At 42.3% G+C, this 24,993-nt stretch overlaps 1 protein-coding gene across 3 annotated transcripts in view; it reads left to right on the plus strand.

Moving 5' to 3' along the window:
* The window catches only part of LOC115465211 (elongin-A-like), a 137,318-nt gene that overhangs the window by 58,664 nt on the left and 53,661 nt on the right, over positions 1–24,993 (plus strand). For 2 of the 3 annotated variants that reach the window (XM_030195610.1, XM_030195608.1), the window contains exons 2-3: positions 15,856–15,912; positions 18,673–18,785. In XM_030195610.1, coding sequence (XP_030051470.1) covers positions 15,859–15,912; positions 18,673–18,785 — 167 coding nt within the window. In that variant the 5' untranslated portion in view covers positions 15,856–15,858. Of the gene's footprint in view, positions 1–478; positions 484–15,855; positions 15,913–18,672; positions 18,786–24,993 lie in introns of all 3 variants that reach the window. The other variant, XM_030195609.1, reaches the window with a different exon arrangement.

The following is a 24,993-nucleotide window of genomic DNA, read 5'->3' on the forward strand; positions in this document are numbered from 1 at the left end:
CTGGACAGTGACACCAAGAGTGGTACAGAGGGACTTCCAGAAGCGTGGGGTGAATTGGGGACCTTGATTGCTAATTATATGTAGAGGAAGTCCATGGAGATGAAAAACATGTTGAATGAAAGCTTGAACCAGAGTAAATGCAGGGATTTGTCACAAAATGTCTAGCCACCCACCTGGGGCTACCCCGTGGTAGAGGGTCTATCCCTAGCACAGCTCAGGTCCACCTGCACCTGCCGCTTGTGCTCTACACTAGCACCCTCCTCCCACCGACTGGGTCCCAACCACCTCTGGTGAGTCTCCCATTCTCAAATTATCCCCAGAGATTCCTAGGTTACTGGGGCCACACTCCCAGTGGCCCCACAGTTCCTTGAAAGCAACCACAGACCCAATACACAAACCACTAGGATTCCTAGTCAGTCCAGACAAGCAGAGGCAATAAACTAAAAATGTTTATTCTGAAAATTAGAAAAATGAACAGAAAAGGTGCAATCAGCAAAATGATAACAGGTAACTGAAATATGGATCAAAAAGCACCCACATGATTAATGCGTTAATCGTTGATTAAAAAAATTAATCACGATTAATGATTAACTGCCCTCCCATGCCCCACCCACCCAGTTCGGCATCTCTTGCTTCCCCCCCCCCCCCCAGCCCTCTTTCTATTTTCAGAAAGGGGTGCTGTCAGAAGGAAAGGCCCAGTGCAGGCCAAGACAGCATTTCAATACACTGCCAGATGATGTAGGGCAAAGATATTTTTTTTATTTTTTATTTTTTTTATTTTAGTATTTTCAATTATACACTTTTTTTTATTTTTTTTATTTTAGTATTTTCAATTATACACAATAGAATGTGACCATGCAATTTACATTCAGTTCCATAAACAGAAAAACATTTCATTCAACATATAAGGAAACAATAAGAACATTTTTTTTCCGTCCACACTTAAAGAAAAAAGAAGTGTAGGGCAAAGATTTTACTGCAAGACAACTGATGACGTAAACTGGGAGGTGCCCACCTCTACCACCGGCTGCCTTTCAGGTGCTGTGGAGGACTTGCAGCTCATCTGCATATCCTTACAGCCTTCTCCGGGGTGACACCCAGGTACACCCCGATCCACTCAGGGTCTCCGCTCTAGGTGCCGTGCGCCATTAGGCGCGCGGGGCATTTTTCTCTTTGTATCTAATCTTTTTCCAGTTGCTAAAGTACCTTAATCGTTTATGGCCCCTATTCACATTCTCTTCCTAGCTCTGTCCCTTCCTAATCTTTTCCCTCACCCCCTACCTCTCTCCGCTACAGGAACTCACTTCCCATCCATTGACTTCATCACCTCACCTTCTCTCCTACCCTCTTCCTCCCTCTTGGCTTTTAATCTCCGTCTCTTTCTTCCCTCCATTTTGCCTTCCCCATTCCACCTAAATACCTCTCGCCTTCGACACCTTCGTGGCCACACCTCTCCTACTCTCCTCCGCTCTCTTTTACTCCTTCTCTTACTCTCAGCTGGTGACATCAATCCCAATCCTGGCCCTCCTCACCAACTGTTATCCAAACTCTACAGATCTCACCGTGACCTCTCTAACCTCATCTCTATTCCTCTACTCCCCTCCTCTTCTCTGCCCTTCTCTTGCGCCCTATGGAATGCCTGCTCTATCTGTAACAAACTCCCCTATATCCAGGACCTCTTTATCTCGCGTCACCTCCATCTGCTCGCCATAACAGAAACCTGGCTCTGCCCTGATGACTCTGCTTCAGTCGCAGCCCTGTGCCATGGCGGTTATTTATTTTCACATACTCCTCGCCCTGCTAGCCGTGGGGGCGGTGTTGGACTACTTCTCTCTCCCTCCTCCAGATTTCAACCCCTTCTTCCACCTCAATCTCACTGTTTTTCCTCCTTTGAAGTCCACTCTATCCGCCTTTTCTCTCCTCTGCCTCTTCGAATAGCGGTCATTTATCGTCCCCCTGATAAGTCCCTTTCATCCTTTCTCAGTGACTTTGACGCCTGGCTTGCCTTCTTCCATGATCCTTCCTCCCCCTCTCTCATCCTTGGTGACTTTAATATTCCTGCTAATGATCCTTCCAACTCTTATATTTCCAAGTTACTCGCTTTAACATCCTCCTTTAATCTCCAACTATGCTCCACCTCCCCCACTCATCAAAATGGTCACTGTATTGATCTCATCTTCTCCTCCAACTGTTCACCTTCTAGTTTCCTTGCCTCTGATCATCCCTCCTCTGATCACCATCTTATAACTTTCACACTTAAATCTCCTCCCTCCCAGTCCCGTCCTATCCTATCTAATTTATCTAGGAATCTTCACGATATTGACCCTTCATCTCTATCCTCCCATGTTTCAAACCTCCTCTCTACTGTGGCACCATCCACGTCTGTCAACGAGGCTGTTTCTTCTTACAACAATACTCTATCCTCTGCCTTAGACACTCTTGCACCTTTGATGACCCACCCTGTAAGGCGTACAAAACCCCAACCTTGGCTGACTTCTAATATCTGCTACCTACGTTCCTGTACCCGCTCCGCCAAACGCCTCTGGTGGAAATCTCGGGCCCTTGCTGATTTCTTACACTTTAAGTTCATGCTGACCTCCTTCCAATCTGCTCTTTTACGTGCCAAACAGGATTATTATATCCAACTGACCAACTCTCTTGGCTCTAATCCTCGACTTCTCTTCACCACATTGAACTCTCTCCTCAAGGTGCCCCCTCCCCCAACTCCCCCTTCATTATCTCCTCAGACCCTTGCTGAATTCTTTCACAACAAGGTTCAAAAGATAAACCTTGCTTTCTCTACCTCACCAGCTCTCCCTCCACTAGTCCGTTCCCCTCTTTCTCCTTCCCCTCATTCCCTTTCCTCCTTTCCTGAAGTTACTATTGAGGAAACTACACTTCTCCTTTCTTCCTCAAAATGTACCACCTGTTCCTCTGATCCCATTCCCACCCACCTTCTTAATGCCATCTCTCCTACTCTTATTCCTTTTATCTGTCACATTCTCAACCTCTCACTTTCCACTGCGACTGTCCCTGCTGCCTTTAAACATGCTGTGGTCACACCTCTCCTTAAGATGCCTTCACTTGACCCTACTTGTCCCTCTAATTACCGACCCATCTCCCTCCTTCCTTTTCTCTCCAAATTACTTGAGCGTGCTGTTCACCGCCGCTGCCTTAATTTTCTCTCCTCACATGCTATTCTTGACCCATTACAATCTGGTTTTCGCCCTCTCCACTCAACCGAAACTGCGCTTACTAAAGTCTCCAATGACCTATTACTGGCTAAATCCAGAGGTCAATATTCCATCCTCATTCTTCTTGATCTTTCCGCTGCTTTTGACACTGTCGATCACAGCATACTTCTTGATACCCTGTCCTCACTTGGATTCCAGGGCTCTGTCCTTTCCTGGTTCTCTTCCTACCTCTCCCTCCGCACCTTTAGTGTTCACTCTGGTGGATCCTTTTCTACTTTTATCCCTCTGCCTGTCGGTGTACCTCAGGGTTCTGTTCTTGGTCCCCTCCTCTTTTCTATCTACACTTCTTCCCTTGGTTCATTAATCTCATCCCATGGCTTTTCCTACCATCTCTATGCTGATGACTCCCAAATCTACCTTTCTACCCCTGATATCTCACCTTGCATCCAAACCAAAGTTTCAGCGTGCTTGTCTGACATTGCTGCCTGGATGTCTCAACGCCACCTGAAATTAAATATGACCAAAACCGAGCTTCTCATTTTCCCCCCCAAACCCACCTCCCCGCTCCCCCCGTTTTCTATTTCTGTTGATGGCTCTCTCATTCTCCCTGTCTCCTCAGCTCGAAACCTTGGGGTCATCTTTGACTCTTCTTTCTCCTTCTCTGCTCATATCCAGCAGACCGCCAAGACCTGTCGTTTCTTTCTTTACAACATCCGTAAAATCCGCCCCTTTCTTTCCGAGCACTCTACCAAAACCCTCATCCATACCCTTGTCACCTCTCATTTAGACTACTGCAATCTGCTTCTTGTTGGCCTCCCACTTAGTCACCTCTCCCCTCTCCAGTCGGTTCAAAACTCTGCTGCCCGTCTCATCTTCCGCCAGGGTCGCTTTACTCATACTACCCCTCTCCTCAAGACCCTTCACTGGCTCCCTATCCGTTTTCGCATCCTGTTCAAACTTCTTCTACTAACCTATAAATGTATTCACTCTGCTGCTCCCCAGTATCTCTCCACATTCGTCCTTCCCTACACCCCTTCCCGTGCACTCCGCTCCATGGATAAATCCTTCTTATCTGTTCCCTTCTCCACTACTGCCAACTCCAGACTTTGCGCCTTCTGTCTCGCTGTACCCTACGCCTGGAATAAACTTCCTGAGCCCCTACGTCTTGCCCCATCCTTGGCCACCTTTAAATCTAGACTGAAAGCCCACCTCTTTAACATTGCTTTTGACTCGTAACCACTTGTAACCACTCGCCTCCACCTACCCTCCTCTCTTCCTTCCCGTTCACATTAATTGATTTGATTTGCTTACTTTATTTATTTTTTGTCTATTAGATTGTAAGCTCTTTGAGCAGGGACTGTCTTTCTTCTATGTTTGTGCAGCGCTGCGTATGCCTTGTAGCGCTATAGAAATGCTAAATAGTAGTAGTAGTAGTAGATGGTGGGCGGGTGTGCAAGGGAGAATGTGGGAGGGTGGGAGAACTGAGGAAAAATGTAGGAGGAGAGGCATATTAGAGAGGGAGTATGGGTGAAGGCATGGGGTGGGCACACATGGCAGGGGAGAGAATGGGTGAAAGCACAGGGAGAGGGAGAGAGAATGAGTGAAGGCCCCCCAAAGCTACAGTATCTGTTCAAAGGCTAGTGGGGTAGTTGAAGCCCCGCCGGCTGACATCCAATTCCTGGGTCACCCCCTTCCTCATACTGCCTCAGGATCAAGGAAGTCAGCAGGGTGCCTTCAGCCACCAATGCTTGCACTCTCCAAGTGTGCTTAGTTTGTACATGAACTGAGCATGCTCAGGGAGTGCTGGCATCAGCAACTGGAAGCACCCTGCTGACTTCCTCGCTGCTGAGGCTGCACAAGGAGGACGCTTTGGCAGTAGATTTCTTCAACTGGCTTCGGCATTTCCACCAGCAAAGGTATGATATCTAATGTGTGGGGGGGGGGGGGGGGGGGGGAGGAGGAGGAAATGTGCCCCCCATGAACAGCTGGCTATGGCCCAACTTTGTGTGGTTAGAGAGAGATCAAAATTTTTAATCGAGTGATTATTCATGATTAGAAAGTTTAATCAAAATGCAGCCCTACTTTATCTATCTATCTATCCCATGTTAAATATACTACTTTGTAGCTTCATTGCGTGCCCCCTAGTTTTAGTCTTAGTATTTTTGGAAAGAGTAAACAATTGATTCACGTCTACCTTTTCCATTCCACTCATCAGTTTCTAGACCTGTATCATATCTCCCCTCAGCCATCTCTTCTCCAAGCTAAAGAGATCTAGCTGCTTTAGCCTTTCCTCATAGGGAAGTCATCCTGCCCCTTTATCATTTTCATCGCTCTTCTCTGTACATTTTCTAATTCCACACATATCTTTTTTGAGATGCGGTGACCAGAATTGCACATAGTATTCGAGGTATGGTTGCACCATGGACCTATACAAAGGCATTATAACGTCCTCATTTTTGTTTTCCATTCCATTCCTAATAATACCAAACATTTATTTGCTTTCTTAGCTTCTGCCACACACTGAACAGAGGGTTTAAACTTCCAATGTATCATCGACAATGACACCTAGATCTCTTTTCTGGTTGGTGACTCCTAATGTGGAACTTTGCATTATGTAGCAATAGTTCAGGTTCCTCTTTCCCACATGCATCACTTTGCACTTGCTCACATTAAACGTCATCTGCCATTTGGATGCCCAGTCTCCCAGCCTTGTAAAGTCCTCTTGTAATTTTTCACGATCCTCTCGCGATTTAACAACTTTGAATAACTTTGTGTCATCAGCAAATTTAATTACCTCACTACTTACTCCCATCTCTAGATCATTTATAAATATGTTAAAAAGCAGCGGTCCCAGCACAGACTCCTGGGGAACCCCACTATTTACCCTTCTCCATTGAGAATACTGACCATTTAACCCTACTCTGTTTTCTTTTAACCAGTTTTTAATCTGCAATAGTACGTACACTACCTCCTATCCCGTGACTCTCCAATTTCCTCCGGAGTCTTTCATGAGGTACTTTGTCAAACGCCTTTTGAAAATCCAGATACACAATATCGACCGGCTCACCTTTATCCACATGTTTGTTCACTATCTTAACTTTAGTTATCCTTTTTATAGGTTCATTCCATTCTCCTTGCAGATGAGGTAAAAATACCAAAACCTTTTCACATTTCCTACATTCCTTCACCTAGTTAATCTCTTTATAACCTCTTGTTTTCCCTTTCTAGGCAACTTCTAATGTTAAGGTAAGACTATTTCAACATACAACCTTTTTAATCAAGTCAATCAAACACATCTTTGGCTCATATCCTTTTTAAAGGAAATAAACTACATATCAAATATAGTTAAGGCATCTTTTGTGTCTCATGTTTCAAACTGTGCTCTGGCTAGAACCTATTATGCTCCCCCCCCCCCCCCCCCCACACACAATCACTTGACTTACGGAGGCCACATGAAGAAAGATTTCAGTTTCTGAAGATTTCAAGCCACCTCACTCCAGGTCCCTCATATACCTTCTGTTCTTCATTGTCCCTACAGTAACAATTCAGATTTAATAACTAAAACTCTAGGGGCCCTGTTTACTAAGCCGCGCTATAGGCGCACAAACATTTTAGCGAACGCTAAAAATTAGTGTGCGCTAATGCTAGAGACACCCATAGGAATATAATGGGTATCTCTATCATTAGCGTATGCTAACTTTTAGCATGTGCTAAAATTTAAGAGCGTGCCTACAGCACTGCTAAGTAAATAGGACCCTTAATTTCTATTCTCACAAACCTGAAATGTCTGTCTTCAGTTAACAATTTTTTGGCAACTAATAACTTACAGCGGTCCCACAAAATCATATCCCATAGACCATTCTGAAATCAAACTTCAACATTTAATTAACTTAAAAGTGATGAAACTTCAGCAGTGTAACTTAATAGCATAAGGACTTTTTCACTATCAAGATTCACAGCCGAAATCCCCGACAGACTTGCTTGAATACCCCAGATGAGTATTTTTCTATTTAAAATTTCATCTTGAAGGAAATTGGATATTTTTCTAGTTAAAGATATGAAAATTTGTCACAATATTCATTAAGTGATTTGAGACTGATGAGGGTGCTGTGAATCTTGATAGTGAAAAAGTCTTATGCTATTAAGTTGCACTGCTAAGGTCTCTTCACTTTTAAGTTAATTAAATGTTCAGTTCCAGAATGTTCTCAGTTACCTGCATATGCTGTGACTCAGCTCCTGTATATTTTCCTCCTCACTGTTTCCATGCGACAGAATGAGAGAGAACATACATGTGTCCTGGCTGTTTGAGAGCTCTTATTTTATTTATTTATTTATTTGTTACATTTGTATCTCACATTTTCCCACCTATTTGTGGGCTCAATGTGGCTTACATAGTACCGGAGAGGCATTTGCTGACTCCAGTGTGAACAAATACAAAGTGATGTTGTGGTAGGTAAAGTTCGTGTGGCACGGAGGGGCAAACAGCGGTCCTGAACCGTATTATTGAAAAAGATGGCTGGCCATCTTTCGTTTCGATAATACGGTTCGGGCCGGCCAAATGTTTGAGATGGCCGGCATCGGTTTTCGTGGATGATGGAAACCGAGGCCGGCCATCTCAAACCTGGCCAAATCCAAGGCATTGGGTCATGGGAGGGGGCCAGTATTTGTAGTGCACTGGTCCCCCTCACATGCCAGGGCACCAACCGGGCACCCTAGGGGGCACTCCCCACAACTGTACACCACTACCATAGCCCTTAGGGGTGAAGGGGGGCACCTACATGTGGGTACAGTGGGTTTTGAGGGGGTTTGGAGGGCTCCCATTTACCACCACAAGTGTAACAGGTAGAGGGGGGATGGGCCTGGGTCCACCTGGCTGAAGTCCACTGCACCCACTAAAAACTGCTCCAGGGACCTGCATACTGCTGTCATGGAGCTGGGTATGACATTTCAGGCTGGCATAGAGGCTGGCAAAAAAATGATTTTTATTTTTTTTTTTTGGGTGGGAGGGGGTTGGTGACCACTGGGGAAGTAAAGGGAGGTCATCCTCGATTCCCTCCAGTGGTCATCTGCTCAGTTGAGGCACTTTTTTGAGACTTGGTCCTAAAAATGGACCAAGTGAAACCGGCAAAATGCTCCTTACAGCCAGCTTTCTTTTTTCCATTATCGGCCGAAGCCGGCCATCTCGTAACCACGCCCCTGTCCCGCCTTCCATGCCCTGCCAAAATACCCCCTTGAACTTTGGCAGGCCCTGCGATGAAAAGCAGTTGAAGCTGGCGAAAATTGGCTTTCGATTATACTGATTTCGCCGGCTTCAGGAGATGGTCGGCCATCTCCCGATTTGTGTCGGAAGATGGTCGGCCTTCTCATTCGAAAATAAGCTGGACAGCCACATTAGGGAATCGTACAGCAGAAGAGTTGTGTTATGTCCATTACATACTTTAGTTTTGTTGTGTTGCAGAGATCAGGCATTTAAGTTGGATCGGTAGGGTATGCGTTTTTAAATAGGTTAGTTTTTAGTGTTTTCCGGAAGTTTAGGTGGTCATATGTTGTTTTCAAGGCTTTCGGTAGTGCGTTCCACCGTTGTGTGCTTATGTAGGAAAAACTGGATGCGTACATTGATTTATATTTAAGTCCTTTGCAGCTTGGGTAGTGCAGATTTAGATATGTTCGTGTTGATTCGGATGTGTTTCTAGTTGGTAGGTCGATCAAGTCTGTCATGCATCCCGGCGCTTCACCGTAGATAATTTTGTGAACCAGGGTGCAGATTTTGAAAGCAATGCATTCTTTGATTGGGAGCCAGTGTAGTTTCTTGCGGAGAGGTTTTGCGCTTTCAAATCGTGCTTTTTCCAAATAAAAGTCTAGCTGCCGTGTTTTAGTTTCTGAAGTTTTAGCGGTCTGAAGTTTCTTTAAGGTTTGTTCTTTGCATCCCACATAAATACCATTGCAGTAGTTGACGTGGTTTAGTACCATTGATTGATTGTATCAGGTTGCGAAATGTTTCCCTCAGGAAGAATTGTTTCACGCGTTTGAGTTTCCACATTGAGTGGAACATTTTTCTTTCTTGTGGATTTCACTTGGCTCTCTAGTGTTAAGTTGCGGTCCATTGTAACGCCAAGGATTTTCAAGTTTTCTGAGATAGGGCGGGTGTAATCTGGAGTGTTTACTTGTCCATGCTATGTTGGGATGAGAGGATGAGACAGTGTTTTTTTTTTTCTTTATTGAGTTTTTGTAACGCCAAGGATTTTCAGGTTTTCTGAGATAGGGAGGGTGTAATCTGGGGTGTTTACTTGTCTGTGCTATGTTGGGGTGAGAGGATGAGACGGTGTTTTTTTTTTCTTGAGTTTTACTTGAAATGCATTTGCCGATGAGTCCATGATCAAGCTGAGCTTGATTTCGTTGGTGATTTCTGTCAGTTTAGTTTTGTAAGGAATGTATATTGTGACATTGTCTGCATAGATGAAAGGGTTAAGGTCTTGGTTGGATAAGGGCTAGTGGGGTCATCATTAGGTTGAAGAGGATCGGAGATAGCGATGATCCTTGTGGTACTCCACAGTCTGTTTTCCATGGTTATGATATGCTTGAGTTTTTGATTTTACTTGATATGTTCTTGTGGTTAGGAAACCCTTGATCCAGCTAAGTATATTTCCACCAATCCCGAAGTTATCTAGTAATCTTATTAATATATTATGGTTTACCATGTCGAATGCACTAGACATGTCGAATTGGAGGAGAAGGATGTTTTTGCCTATTGCTATTTCCTGCTTGAATTTGGCTAGGAGAGTAAGTAGTACTGTTTCAGTGCTGTGGAGGGGGTGAAATCCTGTGATTCATGTAAAATTGAGAATTTGTTTATATAATCTGTAAGTTGTTTGACTACCAACGGGATAGATGCTACTGGACGGTAGTTAGTGATTTTGTTTGTATTTTTCTTGGTATCTTTTGGTATCGGGGTGGGTAGGACATTGCCATTTTCCTTGAGGAAGAGACCTTGCTGAAGCATGTAATTTAGGTGGGACGTGAGGTCCGCTATGAAGCGGTCATGGGCAGATTACATTAGGTAGCTGGGACAGGTATCTAGTTTACAGTGAGTGTTGCAGAACCTGCTAATCGCTTGGGTAACTGTTTCGAGGGTGAGGAGGGTGAAGTTTGACCAGGTTCGGTCAGCTGGGTATTCTCCAAAGGTTGGGTCCAACTCATTAAGGAAGTTTTCGATGTCCTTATTGTCCTGAGGTAGCGTGTTGCGTAGGTGTACGATTTTTTTCATTGAAATATTTAGCAAGTTTATCTGCAGATGGGATGTCTATTCATTGTAGTGACCAGGTTGGTGTCTAGTAGTTTGTTCACGAGTTGGTATAATTTCTTCGTGTCTTTGTAATCTGTCCCTATTTTAGTTTTATAGTATGATCTTTTGATCTGTTTTATTGCATATTTGTATTTCCTTTGTATTTGTTTCCATGCATTGAGTGTATGCACATCTTTTTTTTTTTTTCTCTATGCTCATTCATGTTTCCTGGATTGTGTTTTTAGCTTTTTCAGTTCAGCATTGAACCATGGTATTAAGTTATGCTTACGTGAGGTTCTTGTTCGTAGGGGTGCTAGTTCATCTAGTATGCTTTTGCATCTTTTATCCCATTCTAAGAGGTAGTATATGGAGTCTGTGCTGTCCATTCGGTATTGTATATCAGTTTACAGAATGTTTTCATGTCTACTTGGCCTCTTGTGCTGTAGGATGTGTGTTCTTGTATACGTGTAAACCCTTCTTCTGCCAGTGTAGGGATACGTTTAGTTTGTAGTGTAGGGTGTTTCTGTCCATTTAATATCTGTTATTATTAAGTTTTGGTCTGTTGAAAGTTTGTGTTAGATGAGATCGAGTGTGTGCCCTTTCACATGGGTTGCTTGCATTTGTGGCCATTTGAGATCCCATAAGTGGAGGAATTCCTTACGTTCTCGTGTGTTGATAGAGTTTGAGTCTTCTAAGTGAAGGTTGATGTCTCCTAGTACTAATATATTGGAGTTGGTTACACATGTGTTTGAAATGAAGTCCATGAAGTTGGTCTGGCCTTCGTTCCAATTACCTGGGGGTCTGTAAAACAAGACACAATTCAAATGATCGCGTAGGGTTTTGTTGTGGATTCTGATTGAGGCAATTTCAAGTTGAGGTGTTATGGACTCAGCAGTGGTTTCGGTGGTAAAGTGGGATTGATAGATTAGTGCTATGCCTCCGCCTCTCTTTTCCTTTCTGGTCCAATGTGTGATTTTGTAGCCTGGAGGGCACAGGTCTGGGATAATAGGATCCTTTTGGTTCTGGATCCAGGTTTCATTGATGAAAAGTAGGTCAAGGTTTTCTGACATAATCCAGTCTGTTAGTATTGCTGTTTTGTTTACAGTGGATCTGGTGTTGATGTAGCCCACTTGGATTGTTTGGTATGGGTCTTCTATGTTTGGTGTTGTGTGGAGAGTTTGTTAGGACCCTTATTTCCCTTCTGTTGTGGTTGGTTGTTTGATGAGGTGTGGTGTATCTGATCAGTCTGTGATGATTGTGTAATATGGGTATAATGGGTATAATTTAACACTCTTAGGAGTCCTTGTAACTTGGGCCTCTTATGGTGCAATGGAGTACATATTAATCTCTTTCTTAGTAAAAACCTTAGCACCTTGAGGCTATAAATCATACATGTGACAGGTTCACTAAATTCCCTAGTGATCAGGTGTCACGTGCATCACTGATTAATCCAGTAACAGATATAAATGGTAGCAGCATGTTAGAGGTTCTTCTAGCTGTATAATGTAGCATGTGGGAGTGAATATTTAGATGGCTTTCCTGCTGGGAATGACCATGGGAGGAGGTATGGAAATGTGATTTTGGGCAAGAGTTTGGGAAAGGAACTTTTTTTTTTTTTTTTTTTTTCTCTGTACTTCCATCTTAATAAGTGAGCTCAACAATCTCTCAGTGGCAGACCTTCAAGGATTGGATCCTTGATACCAAACCAGTTAGGGTAAAGAAAAAAGCTATCCCTTCATCCAAGGTAAAGAATCCAGAAAGAAAGACTTTCTAGCTTTTGTAAGGAGATTACTTGTTTTGAAAACCTGTCGATAGTGTCAGCAAATAGGGTTGAAATGCCTGGACTGCTAGATTGGGTCCTGGCAATCAAGTGAGAATGAAGAGGTTAGATGACCCCAGGAGGGTAATCCATTTGCTCTTGGAAGCTCTGACATCGTGATGTGAAGGAAGAAGTTAGGAAAAATATCTGTTTGGATGTTTCTCTTGGGTTCAAGGAAACTACTTATAGAAGTAAGACAAGAGTTGGGAGCTAAAAATGAGATCTTGCAGGTCAGAGGAGAATAATCCTAGGAATAAGGTGGGAGAAGAGGATATTGGACCCTCTTGTACATCAGAGGGCCAATTCATACCTGTGGGATTGAAGTGAAGAGTCCTGGACTGGGGGTTCTGAGGAGGGTTTTTTTACATAATGAAAAAAGATTTCCACAATTTCGTCTCTTTCCATTTGCTGTGAAGAAACGATATTATATATTTTTAATCGGTCAATAAAGTTTTAATATTCATCCGAAATCTGGACTTTTGACTTAATTTGGGTGAGTGAAGAAAATCTAGAGAGAGATGCAACTATCACATATAGTGGCCAAAGAACGTAGAGCTTTTGGAGTAATATCCAAAGCATGAAGAGTGTCTTCACCATCATCTGTTTTTTAGATGGAGTGGAGGAGTGGCTTAATGGTCATGGCGGTGGGCTGAGGAGCCCAGTTGAAATCCCACTGTGGCTCCTTGTGATCTTGTGCAAGTCAACCTCCATTGCCTTAGATTATGAACCCACTAGGGACAGGTTAAATATTTCCTTTACCTCAGAGTATCTCGCCTTGGAAAATGATGTAAGCTAAATGCCTAAATGCCTAAATAAATAAATAGTCCCTTGTTAAAGTACCAGAGTCGTTACATATATCTAGTGAGCTCTTGCTGGTTGGCTGTTATCTTAATATGAGAGTAGACCCACTCATGAATTAATTGCTCACCATGATTACCATACATTTTCTTGTGGTTTTCATCAAGAAACCCACATTTTACATTCCCCACTTTGACACATACATGACTTTGCAGTCAGAAGCCAGCCAGCCTATCTATCACCCTGCCAACTTGAGAAATCTTACTTTTTAAAGTGCTCCTTGATGAATGTGATTCTGCACAATGGTGATAAATACTCAGGCACAAGAAGTCCTTGCTCCAAAGAGTATCGGAGGCAAAGGGAGAAAAATGAACTTGCCTCAGGTCTTAAGGTGTGTCAGTGGGAGAAGTAGGATTTCTCTGGTTTGTTAGCCCTTTATTTAACCAGCAGACCTCTTCCTTTCAATAAATGTCTTGGAATCATTGCTAGTGTATCTCTAGAAAACTGTCATTGTGTTTTAGCCATAGGAAATCATGGACTGAAAATACCCTAGTTCTCTTTGAAACTCATAAACCCCTCTAGTTAAACAAAAAAAATCGGAACAGGTGAATATATTTAAAAAACAGGTTTAAGAAATAACATTTAAAATAACAATGACAAGGGAAAGTTTTAACCCTTATGACTTAAACTGAACTGCTCTTTTCTTGTGAGTTAACATCTACTAAGTGAACTGGTAAAGCAAATGTTTTTATATCAGCTTTTCAGCACAGCACAGAAACTATACCAGCCTGGGGCTGCTATAGCTACCTGACAACCTTATAGCATTCCATCTCCACAGTCAAACTGAAATATATTTCTCAGTGAAGCATAAAAAAAAATCAAAACATAAAAAAATAATCAGGCCTCTTAATTCCTACCTGACTGCTATGATAAAGATTCCATCACAATATTGTATATCTGTATCTCCTTTTCCAAACCTAAGGCCTAAAGTGGTTTAAAACATCAGATTCAATGTGTGTACATAAAAAAGTAACTAATAATCCCAAATATGGACTATTTTCTTCATAAAGTAGGGTTAAGCTTGTGTAATTTTTATTATGTTTTATTTTGATGGTATAGTTGTATTTAAGTATGTGATCTTGTAATCCTCCTAAAATCACAGCATGGAATATATATTTTATAAATAAATCCTCTTACTAGTAAGTGAACACCAGACTCCATCATAAACTGAAATAAAAATCACATCAATGAGCATACTCTCTCCCCCAAATCACTCAATAACAAAGTTAAATGATTTCTAATTTTGAATACTAGAAGAAACTCAAATGAACCACAAAAACCCACTACCATCTTGCCAGATTTCTATAACAACTGGGTGTCCTGATTTGTTCCTACAGGAGGTCTCATAGTAGTGACTTCCTTTCATATACTCCTTCGGTGACACCCTGCTGCTGTTGCCTGATCCCTAAACCTCTTATAGTCCACCACTTTCACTCTTGGGGGTTGAATGCCTCAAAAGAGGAGAGTCCATATGGTGGCCTATAGCATGGGAAAGATAACCCTGATGTGCATCTCAAGACTGGTTTTTAATCTTAGGTACATCTTGCCACATGTTCTGCAGCTGTTGGAATCTTAAAAGGGCCAATGACACTTATCGTGGGGAATGGGGGGTAGAATTAACTTAGCCATTGACTACACTAGTTCCATTGTACCTAACCATTCACTTCCATTTGCATATTGTGATTCTACAGTGGCATGAAAGCAAACTTATCTTGCCTTCCCTCTCTTTGCCAAGTATACAGATTCCTTTTTGGTAGTATAGGTAATATGGTCCAGAGCATTCCTTTCAGAAGTTAGCCTAGTGCAGTGTTTCTCAGCTCAGTCCTCAGGACACCTAGCCAGTCAGGTTTTCAGGATATCCACAATGAATATGCATGAGAAAAATTTACATACAGTAGAGGTAGTGCATGCAAGGTTCTCATGCATAATCATTGTAGGCATTCTCAAAACCTGATTAGCTGGGCATGTCTTGAGGACTTAAGAAATGATGTCCTAGTGGAATGTGCCTGATTAGGATGTATAAAACCCTAGAATTTCTAGAAGATTGAACATAGTTGAAGTCATGGATGACACAGGACCTACTGTTTGCAGAGACCAACTATAGACCTAAAGCCAGGCCTGTGAGATCTTTTTATTTCTAATAAGTAAAAGAGGGAATGGCAAAGGAGAGCGTTTCCATTCAAACAGTGCATCTTAATATCCTATGGCTGAGGATGAGATGGAACAAGAGTGTCATAAATCATGCAAGTTAACTTTTTTTTTACACAATGACTTCTTACAGAAGGAAAGGATTGCTTCTCTGGGATCAGAGTTCAGCTATGGGTTGCCAGAAGGGTTCTTGGACCCTTACTGTAGACTGCTGTGATTTTGTAAGGGAGAAATGGTTTTATTTGGAAAAGTCTGTCTAGGAATTACATTATAAAAATTCTTATATTTCACAAACACCCATTAGAGTTCTATGCAGATCAAAGATAGCCAGACAAAACCTGGGAATTGATAATGAAGTTGTCTGAAGTAACATCAACATCTAGTTAAACTTACAGAAATTTCCTAAAAAGAAAAGTTTTTTTAATAGTTTCCTAAATCATGTAATCTTGTGTTTCTCCCTGCACATGCTTTACTATTGTTAAATAGTTGACTGTTTTAGGAATGATATAAAGTACTTGGAGATTGCTTTCTGACATATATTTGTTTTTCTCAAGATTATGAAAGCACTTAAGAGACTGCAGGATCTGAATATGTCATTAGAAGTCCTTGGGGTAAGTAGAAGAAAGGTATTTTAGTGTTTTCAACTATATTTCTTGTAATTTTTTTTGTGTGAAAGATTGCAAGATCTCTCTATATAAAAGGCACCACCAACGTTCTATGAAGCCTCCAGCCGGAAGTGTGAAGGGGGAGAGATATCCGGTTTCCCCATGAGTGTCTGCCCCGCCCTCTCTGTAACACAAACAGTCAGTGAAGGAAAACACAGCAAAGCACGAAATCAAATCACTCTCTCTGTAACAGTGAAGGACTCAGAGGGGGGAGGGGAGAGAGGGCAGGGACACACACACTCCCACATGCACACAGAAGAAAACCTTGCTAGCCCCCGTTTCATTTGCATCAGAAACGGGGCTTTTTTACTAGTTTCCAAATAATTGGCAATGCAGTACAAAAGAAATTTAAATGATAGTGGCACAAGTACCATCTTCACAGGAAACATTTTCATGAAATAGAATGGAATTTAATGTTAAGCTTTCCTTTTTATGAGGTTTTTTTTTTTTTTTTTAGGTTGAAATACTACAGTCCCATTTTTCTCCATAGCACTTGTGTGCAATCTGTGGCTTGTAGAGGCCCTCATCAGTTAAGATAACTTTTGTCCTCATCTAGTCTTGGTGAACTTGTTAAAAACAAGAAAAGCATTCTCTAATATACAAAGTCAGAGCTTTGGGGGAAGGGTTGAGTGGATGCTCAAATAACGATCCAGGGCTTTCCAGCATTCTTCAAATAGTTTTAAGCCTGATTACTTACTGGAAGTACTACTTAGCGACTTCTGGAGCTGAGCCCATCTGGCTCCTTACTTATTTAAGCTCTTTTTTCATTTGTCTACAGTTTCTTAATGCAAAGAATACCTTTCTATTTCTCTGCTACAATGACAGTATCATTTAAATGCACTGTCATCTGGACTGTGCGATGAAAAGTACATTCAAGAAGTCAGTTTGCTCAGCATAGTACTGTGCAAAAAATTGGGTTTGATTCCTGGGCCCACTCCTCTGTTTGACTGGTGATGATATGGAGGTAGTGCTCGTTGCCCTGGTGTGTAGAGGTGAAGGATAGCCTTGGCTCTTACTCAGTGATGGCACTTATTGACTGGACTGAGGGGCTTTTTTACTGAAGTGTGGTAAATGTTTTTGTACTTAGAGATTTACTAGCAAAAATGAATGTATTTTATTTATTTGTATCATGCATTTCCCCACATATTAGCAGGCTCAATGTGACTTACAAAATACCGTAATGGTGGATGCCAAGTACGGTAGGTTGTAAACCAATACAATTAGAAAAAGGGTCAGGTAAGGTAGGGGTAAATGGATACAATAAGGGACAAGGAAATAAGAAATAAAATATTCATTGTAATGTTTGTATAGATGCATTGTTGAGTTGAGGCATTTAAGTAGAATCAATAGGGTAGGCCTTGCAAAACAGATGGGTCTTTAAAGTTTGCTTGAAGTTTTGATGGTTCTGCGTCTTTTTCACACTCTTTTGTAATGCATTCCACATTTGTGTACTTAAGTAAGTGTATAGTAAGTGCGAAGGTTGTGTTTCTAATTGTTGCCGTGCCCAGCATGTTCCTGCAGTAACCGCACAAAAAATGTCTTTACTGCACATTTTTTATTTGCAAATAGCAGGGATACACTTTTCCTGTCCTCTGCACAAGAGACAGTGCACAGTAAGTACCATTCACTAACTGCAATGTGCAGCCTGTGCCCAGTTCCTACACCATAACACAACATGTGATTAATGTGCAAATTAGCACACGCTGTCATGTTAGCACTGTAACGGTAATCATGCATGTGTATTTGTGTGTGCTAATTTCAGTGCATTTTTTCTAGCAAAAAGGTGCCGGTACTCAAATGCTAGGCCACCCTTCAGGAGTGGGGTGATCACTGAGGGGACCCACTCCACAAAATACCAGGCCGCCTGCAACCAGTCACAGAACCTATGACAAGGCAGAATTGGTGTGTGGAGCCTGAGCTCTTTCATTAAAACTTGGGGTCCATGGGTCAATTTTAGCAGACAACAGAAAAGGTGCCGCTACTCAGTACCCCCTCAAAAAAAGCTCTGGCTAATTTGCACATTAACCGCTGGATTCTGCAGATGGCACCCAAATTTGTGCTCGATCATGAGCCATTTACAATCAATAATTTGGCTGTTTACAATCAATAATCAATGTTGATTGTCATTAATTTGGTCTTGCGCACAGATCTAGCAGCACATGATTCTTTAAAGATTCATACCCAAATCCTCTCGTGTGTAACCCAGAAGGGGACGTGACCATGAGAGGGGCAAGGGCATTCACAAAAGATTTGCAATGTTACAGAATTCAAGCCCAACTTGCATGTCAGGATTTATATCGGGTTTCACTTGGTGTAAGTCCTCGTGCCCACAGTTAGGTACAGGAATCCCTGCTAGGTGCTATTTTGTAAAGCGCGCTCAGCTTGGTGAACCCTTTATAGAATGGCGCTGAGCGCGGATTTTTCCCGGTGCCTAATTTTCAGAACCATTTACTGACTCTGGCCCTAACTGCTTAACACACTTTAGTAAAAAGGACCCCTAAGGATGCATATGTGGACTTCAGATGTGACTGTGGTCTGTGGCCCCTGGTCAAAGACTGACACTGTAACAATTAGGTTAGATGTGAGTAACGAAAACTCTCGTTGCACTTCAGTTCATTTTTAAATAGAATCACCAAAGAGGAAGATAACTTCCAGGCCAAAAGGTGCCAGTTGTATTGATTTTACTTTGCTCTAATTTTCTAACAGGAAACTGGAATTGGGAAAACAGTTAATGGACTCCGAAAACATGTTGATGTTGGAGATGTGGCCAAGTCCTTAGTAAACCAGTGGAAGAAGCTTGTTCCTGAAAGAAAAGAGAGGTAGGTGGCAGCCTGATGTGAGTTGTCTTTGCACTACTACAGCCATAGGACTATCCTGGTGAACACCTGAAAAATAAACAAGCCAATGATATGCTCACTTTTGTGCCCCTCTCTCCCTCAGTTTTTGCAAATAACAGTACATGCTAGAAAGATCTTGCCCTGAGTGGATAGATGCTGCCATCCTCTGCCTGCTCCAAAGTTTCTCATAAAGCCTATTATATTTGTGATATATCACCTTTCAGTGGTGCATCCAAAGTGGTTTACATATTGCATACAGGTGCTTTTCTTAGTCCTTAGTGGGCTCACAATCTAATGTAATGTTTTTAGACCTGGGACAATGTAGAGTTAAACGACTTGCTCAGGATCACAAGGAGCCATTGTGGGAACTGAACCTAGTTCCCCCCCAGTTCTCAGTCTACTGTACTAACCATTAGGCTATTCCTCCACATTTGTGTTCTTTTGTAAACTCGGACCAATTCTTGGAGGACTATGAATAACCATTAACAAAGCTCAGAAGAGTAAGGATGGATTCTTTTCTTGCCATATGTTGGCAGTCATTTTTGGTGCAGGAACAGAAAAACTTTTACACAACTTTGCAGCAACATTCCTTATGTAAACATATAATACAAACATTTAGCCATTCTATAGTAGGGGATATAATTTTTATTAAAGAAAAAAAACAATTTGAAAGGTAAATGAGTCTAAAAATGGAACAAGCACACCATGGTTAAGATGATACTTACTAAAGTAAATGAAGACCCTCAAAAAGATTGCTTTTGATGAGAAGTGGTCATTGACTGGTATTTGACTGGTATGGCTGCTTAGCTTCCAATCAGTGCAGGCAAATTGTCAATCTCTATTCATCAGAGCTTTTTGAGGCATAAAATACAGCCTTATTTACTGCACACTTACTGCAATAGCTCACAAGTTTAAAAGGATGCTGATGAAAGAGAGAGATCAAAGCTCGTCACATGCCTCAGGGGCACGGGCAGCTCACATCGTATGTTTCTAGAGCAGGAGTTGGTATCTGGAACAGTCAGAGGCCTAGATGCTGGAGAATGTAGCTTGTGGCAATCGTATCTCTTCCCTCAGGAGTTAAAGATATCAATGGGAAAAAAATCAATGCCATTCACTGTGACCTTGGAAGCCAGATGGATGATCTTGAAACTAAACTGGATGAACACATGGAAGATAGTGAGTATTCATGGCCAGGTGGATGGCATATTGTCTAAACTGGAGGAAGTGGTCTATGAGTTAGATGATTTGGAAAATTGGGACAAACAGGAGGAAAATTGGCTTAGGACAATTTGTGTTTTTATGGAATACTGGAGGCAAATGGCCAGCAGGAATGTGCTGGCTTTTATGCAACTGCTTTGCCAAAAAATCTTGGGTCAGGAGCTTGATGAGATAGCTATACCCATGGAGAAGGCCCATAGAGCACCAAGCCCTCCTATTAATAATAAGCCCAGAGACAACATTGTAAGCTTTTCTCATTATACATACAAGTAGCGCTCATTGCAGCAGTGTATTGCAACTGCAGTATAATGAGGCAAGAATGCAAGTGTACCAAGATGTTTTCTCTTTAACACTGCACAAGAGAGGCAATGAATTCAGTGTTTGATGTTTATGTCAAGGAAAATGCACCCTATAGTGAGCATTCACTTCCTCACTGTGCTTTATGTTGGCTTGCAAAACCCATAGAGTTCATTCACTAGAAGAAGCATGATGTCTGCTGAGTGCAACTAACCTTCCTCCCCCCCCCCCCAACCAGCCGTGGCACCAGCTGCGAGAATCGCAACATATTCAGAGCAAGCCCAGGAGATCAAAGAACACTTCATTGGATACTTGTTTTAATCTGGTTTATTTTTGGCAGTGAATTGAGAGTGCAGTGGGATTATAGCTACTTCTGGGAGTAATGTATATAATATATATGTGTGTGTGTGTGTGTGCGCCCAAGCCCCAGCTCCTGAACCATCCTTTAAAAAAAAAAAACCCTTCCCAGGTGAAAGCAGCCTTTCCTGAAGAGCAGGACATAAAAGGGGGACAGGAAAATCACCAGACTGGATGGGAGGGAAGATTTTGGGTGCCTGCAAAACTTTTTCATGGAATGACTATGAGGGGAAGAGACTGATTTTGGGTGCCTACAAAGCTTTTCCATGGAAGGACTATGAGGGGAGAAGCCCCCGGGGAGAAAGAACCTGAGTGCACAAACAGTATATAATGGCTCACAGCAGGACCAGAGATGTGGAGCTCCTGCTTATTCCTCAGAGGCTGGAGGAACCCACCCATATGAAGATAGGAATTCCAAAGACTCCTATTGGAGAACAGATGACAAAGCCTGAACATATGGACTGCACTGATTTGGAAGCTGAGCTTGAACACCAAAGTATGGAGATATGACGGGGAGGTTAGAGTTGAAGCCATTTTGAGTGGAAGAAAGAGAGACTTCATGTTATCAGTGTTTGACAGCTATGGGGCAGGGGGCAGTGCCAATTGCTTGAAGTGAAACCATCCTAAAGGAAGGAGCTGTGAGGGGTCCCAGGGCTTCTAAGACTGGGGAAGTCTTGAATAGTGGAGATATTGTGGGTGGGGAAATAAGTACCAGCCAGGGTGAGGAAACTTTGAGGACTATATTTTCACAACTATGCTGGGATTGAGAAATGCTATGATGAAATGTTGAGAGTAGGACTGTGCTTCCTAAGACCCTCTTTTGCATATGACTTATGGTCTAATTTAAAATTTGGAATTAAGTTATCTGAGACACTACAAGTTTGCAATTAAGAACATAAGAATAGGCATACTGGGTCAGACTACTGGTCCATCTAGCCCAGTATCCTGTTTCCAACAGTGGCCAATCCAGGACCAGTATCCTGTTTCCAACAGTGGCCAATCCAGGTCACAAGTACCTGGCAGAAACCCAATTAGTAGCAAGGTTTCCAATCCCATGCTACCAATCCCAGGGCAAGCAGTGGCTTCCCCCAGGTTCATTTCCATGACAGACTATGGACTTTTCCTTCTTGAACTATCCAAACCGTTTTTTAAACCTAGATACACTAACGGTTGTTACCACACCCTCTGGCAATGAATTTCAGTGCTTAACTATTCTTTTAGTGAAAAAATATCTCCTCCTATTTATTTTAAAGTAATTCCATGTAATTTCATAGAGTGTCCTCTGGTCTTTGTACTTTTTGAAAGAATGAAAAATCAATTCAGTTTTACCCATTCTATAACACTCAGGATTTTATAGACCTCAATCATATCCCCCCCTCAGCTGTCTCTCTTCCAAGCTGAAGAGCACTAACCTCATTAGCCTTCCTCATATGGGAGGTGTTCCATCCCCTTTATCATTTTCGTTGCTCTTCTTTGAACCTTTTCTAATTCTGCTGTATCTTTTTTGAGATACAGCGACCAGACTTGAACACAGTACTCAAGGTGAGATCACACTATGGAGCAATACAGAGGCATTATAATATTCTTGGTCTTATTTTGCATCCCTTTCCTAGTTCCTAGCATCCTGCTTGCCTTTTTGGCCGATGACACACTGGGCAGAAGATTTCAGCGTATTATCTACAGTGACACTTAGTTTTCTAGAGTACTGACTCCTGAGGTGGATCCTAGCATCAGGTAACTATGATTTGGATTATTCTTCCTAATGTGCATCACTTTGCATTTGTCAACATTAAATTTCTTCTACTATTTGGATGCCTAGTCTTCCAGTTTCCTAAGGTCTTCCTGCAATTTTTCTCAATCCACATGTGTTTTGACAACTTTGAATAGTTTTGTATCATCTGCAATTTAATCACCTCACTTCTCATTCCAATTTCCAGAACATTTTATAAATATGTTAAATAGCACCAGTCCCAGTACAAAACTGCCTGCACTCCACTATTACTCCTCCTTCATTGAGAAAAATGGCCATTTAACCCTACTCTCTGCTTTCGGTCCAACAACCAATTTCTAATCAACAGAAGGACATTGCCTGCTGCCCCATTACTTTCTTTCTCAGGAGTCTTGCATGAGAAAGTTTGTCAAAAGCTTTCTGAAAATCTATATACACTACATCAACCGGCTCATCTTTATCCACATGTTTATTTACGCCTTCAAAGAAATGAAGTGAATTCATGAGGCAAGACTTCCCTTGGCTGAACCCATGCTGATTGTCCCATCAAACTAAGATTGTCTAAATAGACTGCTAAGGCACTCATCCAGAGTTGCAACGTGACTAAGCTGTTGCCCAGATTTGAACTTGTTTATTTTGAGTCTGAAGGCAGCGGAAAATCTGGCAACTGGCAAGTATACAGCAGTATTTTGGTGAAATCCTCAGGGTTACCCAAGAGTAATAACGTGTCTTGCTTGAGGTGGACTCCCTACCTGTTACTAAGAGGCGTTTGTGTGTGTGTGTATATTTATATATCTTTATCTACATATACACACACCCAGCACCTGCCCACTATATATATATATATATATATATATATATATATATATATACACTAATAAAAAAGGCCCATTTCTAACAGAAAGGAAACGGGTGCTAGCAAGGTTCCAGGGCCCCCACACCCCTCTTCCCCCTGATTGGGGGTGCTGATTTTTTTTTTCACAGGTGGTGCATGCATCCCCCCTCCCCCTCATCCCCCCTCCACCTCCTTCCGAGTTCCAGGTCCCCCTCCCTTCCCCCTCCCTCCCCTCTCTCTCTCCTTTCCCTCCCCCTCCCTCCGAGTTCCAGGGTCCCCCCTCTCTCACTCCTTTCTTCCCAGTTCCAGGGTCATTATCCCTCCCTCCCTTCCAGTTCCAGGCCCCCTCCCTCCGAATTTTAAAAGTCATCCTGACTTACCTCGTCGGGGTTACGGCGGCCGGCAGCAGCAGCGGTAAAATGCGTGCAGGCTCGGCACTTCAGTTTTCCCTTCTCTGTCTCTCAGCTGTGGTCCCGTCCTCATTTCCTGTTTCTGCAAGGGTGGGACCAGAGCTGAGAGACAGAGAAGGGAAAACTGAAGTAAGTGCCGGGCCTGCATGCTTTTTACCGCTGCTGCCGGCCGCCATAACCCCGACGAGGTAAGTCAGGATGACTTTTAAAATTCGGAGGGAGGGGGCCTGGAACTGGAAGGGAGGTAAGGATAACCAGTGATACAATCTGAGGTGCAAAAGAGAATTTGTGATCCAGTATGATACCAAGTTATTTTATATATGACTAGCCGTTGAGCCCCATCCAGGCTGCCGACAAGGAAAACCAGCTCTCTTTACCCCAGCATCAACGCAGACCAACGATCAAGCATCTGCAGGACATACGACAAACAAAAGAGGTAGGAGCTTACTGGAAATAATATAGAAACAACTGCGTGTATACGACAACCAGAAGTCATCACCCCAAATTCGGCACTTCCTACAACATTGAAGGTAGCAGCAAGCATGGTAGGCAAAACACTGCAGCCAGAGAAACAGATCTAATCTTTAACCTAAACAGTGCTACAAATAAAAGGCAAACAAAAAGACAAGCAAAACATGCTGCAAGCGAACAAGGCAGGCAAGACACTGCAGACAGAGAAATAGATCTAATTCTTTAAACTTAAACAGTACTGCAAACAAAAAAGGAGCCGGAGATTATCCTACCTCTCCCCAACCTCAGTGTCACAGACCAGAACTGGACATAAATCAGAATTCATAATAAAAATGAACCCTACAAAATTAATCCTGGGATACACATCCTGGCCTTAGTACATACAATAGATGCCCTATCCAAAGAAGAACAGGATATCATCCCCATAATACATTCCCAACATAGGACGAACAGATTAAACTACTGTCATCAGATCGAAACCAGACCTTACCATGGAAAATCATCATCACACAAAAACAGGAGAAAAGAACCCATACACACCCAACACATCGATCACATGTCAACTAATAAATATTGCATTAATACCCGCCTTAGACGAAACCTTTAGACAGATCCAAATAGGATATATAAATGCTAGATAAGGTTTCCGTTTTGTTTATTACTTAACAGACTGGATTACTCAGGACAACCTAGACCTAATATTCATCAGTGAAACTTGGGATTCATAACCAAGATGACCCCATAATCCTTGACATCTGCCCTCCTGGATACAAAATAAACCATTGGACCAGAACAGGTAAAAGAGGAGGAGGCATAGCTCTAATCTACAAAGACGAATTCATTTCAGAACCCATTGCGGAATCCATTAATACA

Source organism: Microcaecilia unicolor, chromosome 3 (assembly GCF_901765095.1).
Source record: "Microcaecilia unicolor chromosome 3, aMicUni1.1, whole genome shotgun sequence".
Classification (NCBI taxonomy): Eukaryota; Metazoa; Chordata; class Amphibia; order Gymnophiona; family Siphonopidae; genus Microcaecilia; species Microcaecilia unicolor.